The sequence below is a fragment of the Aplosporella prunicola genome (genome assembly GCF_010093885.1).
Source record: "Aplosporella prunicola CBS 121167 unplaced genomic scaffold K452scaffold_220, whole genome shotgun sequence".
Classification (NCBI taxonomy): Eukaryota; Fungi; Ascomycota; class Dothideomycetes; order Botryosphaeriales; family Aplosporellaceae; genus Aplosporella; species Aplosporella prunicola.
In genome coordinates, this window is record NW_022983748.1 from 1 (window position 1) to 2,790 (window position 2,790).

General features: G+C 47.9%; 2 protein-coding genes across 2 annotated transcripts; both read left to right on the plus strand.

The window, feature by feature from the left end:
- Positions 1-394: 394 nt before the first annotated feature.
- K452DRAFT_239956 (uncharacterized protein) lies at positions 395-703 on the plus strand (the record flags this gene model as incomplete). Its single annotated transcript, XM_033537769.1, has 1 exon — positions 395-703. A coding segment is annotated over one exon (309 nt), but the record flags the coding sequence as incomplete, so codon positions are not given.
- A 12-nt stretch (positions 704-715) lies between these two features.
- On the plus strand, positions 716-1,859 carry K452DRAFT_281953 (uncharacterized protein; the record flags this gene model as incomplete). Its single annotated transcript, XM_033539513.1, has 2 exons — positions 716-1,108; positions 1,181-1,859. Coding segments are annotated over 2 exons (1,071 nt in total), but the record flags the coding sequence as incomplete, so codon positions are not given.
- Between the last annotated feature and the right edge of the window lie 931 nt (positions 1,860-2,790).

Genomic DNA, 2,790 nt, shown 5'->3' on the forward strand with positions numbered 1-2,790 from the left:
ACTACCTCTAGAGCAGCCTCGCCAGCCGAACTTCGCGGAAATAGCTGGAAAGAATATCGAGAAATGGACCACGGTTACTCGCAAGAATACGGCTAAATCCTTAGCCGTTACAGATAAACCGAAGGTCATCAAACAAGCCTCGTTCCGCCTAGACGCAAACCCAGCTACGCAGTCACAGCTCTCGAACCTATCATCCTTTTCGCTAAGACAGGCTCTTAACAAGGCCTTCCAGTTTAAGTTCCCGAAGCTAAAGACTGTAATCGCTGCCGCAATAATCTCTCCGCGGGGAAATCTCGTCCTTACAGCATTTGACGGCCTCTCTGCGAAATTCCTAGTAGATAATAAAGCAGTTATTGACTCGGTTCTTCCTACTACATCGGCCGTTGAGAACCGCAGCTGGTTCAAGATAGCCGTACACGGAGTCCCAACCGCTGACATCCTAAACGAATCTCGAGAATCTTTCGCAGAGCTCGTTCGGGACGAAGTAAAGACCTTTAATAAAGGTCTTAATCCCGTCGGTAACCCGTACTGGCTAACCTCCGAAGAAAAACGGCAGACAGCTAAGGCCGGCTCTGTAACCCTCGCCTTCGAATCAGAACGGGAAGCCTTAAAAGCTATATCAGGACGTCTCTACCTCTTCGGAGTTAGCTGCGCTGCGGAAAAGCTAAGAGGTCCCCGGAAGGCCTCTCCCCCTCGAAAATAGACGTCCTTCTATATGGGATCTATTAGAGTCTTACAGGCAAATGTAAACCGAAATAAGGAGACTACTGAAGCTCTCCTTAATTACGCTTTAGAGATTAACGTCAACCTAATTCTTATACAAGAACCGTGGGTTTTAATCTCCTCTAATCCCTCTGACACTCGATCTATAAACCATACCTCATTTATCCAAACTCTCCCGGAAACTCCTACTGGATTAAGGCCACGCGTACTAGTTTATACCTCTCGGTTCTTAACCGACACGCAGGTTAACTTTAGGGCCGACCTCTTCGCTTCCACGGATACAATGGTTCTAGATATACTACAAGGAACAAGCCAATTCCAACTAGTTAACCTTTATAACCAACCGAACCAGCGAGAACCCGGTTCTCCCTATACAATAGAACGCGTCCTAGGCTATTACCAGATAACCACGCCTTCTATAATAGCCGGGGACTTTAATACGCATCACCCATAGTAGGACCCCCGCTCTCCTCAAGGACCACGCGCACAAGAGCTAGTAGACTGGCTCGAATCTAATAACCTAAGCCTCCTAAATAACCCGGGAGAGGGTACCTTCTTCCGGCCGCATCTAGAGCGCGAAACGGTAATAGATTTAACACTTGCTTCCCCTTCTTTAGCAAGAAGAGTAAACGGCTGGCAAACTACCCCGAGCCTCGGTTCGGACCACCGCCCTATTCTATTTACTATCGACCCAGAAACCCGCTCTACCAAATCGACTGAGCCAACAACAACCCGGTTTAATACACGGAGGGCCAACTGGCCTAAATTTCGAGAAATAGTACAACATCAATTAGAGACCCTAGTAGATAATGCCCTACAAGACGTCAACCTACTAGGGCCACCTAGTAAAATATCTCGGGAAATAGTTAACGGAAGTAACCTTACTATCCCGGCGCTCGACGAGCTAGGTAGAAGCTTAGAACAAGCAATAACCTACGCCGCGGATACTACTATTCCACGTGTCAAACCAGGAGCTCGGTCCAAAGCGTGGTGGTCAGAGGAACTTACCAACCTCCGACGCGCCCTAGGACGCGCTGATAGACTATACTCTCGCCTCCCAACCCCTACGCATAGGGAACAATACTGCACAAGACGTAATACCTTTCTCTCAGCGGTAAAGAGAGCTAAACGAACGCACTGGAACCAATTCCTACTAAAGAACACGCCCGATACTATATACAAGGCAATGTCTTATACTAAACCTAATTCTTACGTCTCTATCCCACAGATACGAGCGCAGGATAATAGATTAGCAGATTCTTTTACAGGAAAGTGCGCCGCGTTAAGAGCTGGCCTATTTCCTCCGCCACCTACAGCACCACCTTTCAACTGGGAAAGCTATAGCTCTACGAACTGGGACTGGCCTAGCCTAAGTGCTATAGAACTAGAACGAGCATGCTCCTCCCAAGTTAAAGGAACCGCCCCTGGGCCCGACGCTATAACGCAAGAGATAATTACCGAAGCGTTTAACGCGGCTCCCCAGACGTTCCTTAAAGCCTATAGCACTCTCTTCAGCTACGGGTACCACCCAGTCTGCTGGAGAACCGCTACAGGCGCAGTATTAAGTAAGAATAAACCCGATAAGGCTGCACTAAAGTCATATCGAATTATATCTCTACTTAACTGCCTTGGAAAAGTTCTCGAACGAATTACTGCAAAACGACTAGGCTACCTAGCAGAGACTACGCAACTTCTAGACCCTTCACAAATCGGTGGAAGGCTAAAGAAGTCCGCTATCGACGCCGCCCTTTTACTAGCTAATAAAGTCGAAGAGAACCGCCGCGTCTAGCGCAAAACCTCGGTTCTCTTCCTAGATATTAAAGGCGCCTTCGATCACGTCGCCCAAGAACAGCTACTAGCTAGAATAGCACGAATAGGGCTTCCGCTAAACCTACTCGCGTAGGTAAGATCTTTCTTAAATAAGAGAACCCTCGGCCTCGCCTTCAACGGAGAAATAGAAAACTATAGTAGAATCGATACTGGAATCCCACAAGGGAGTCCAGTCTCGCCTATATTATTTCTTATATACCTCCGAGAGATGTTCCCAACCTCTCGCGCCTCCTATCT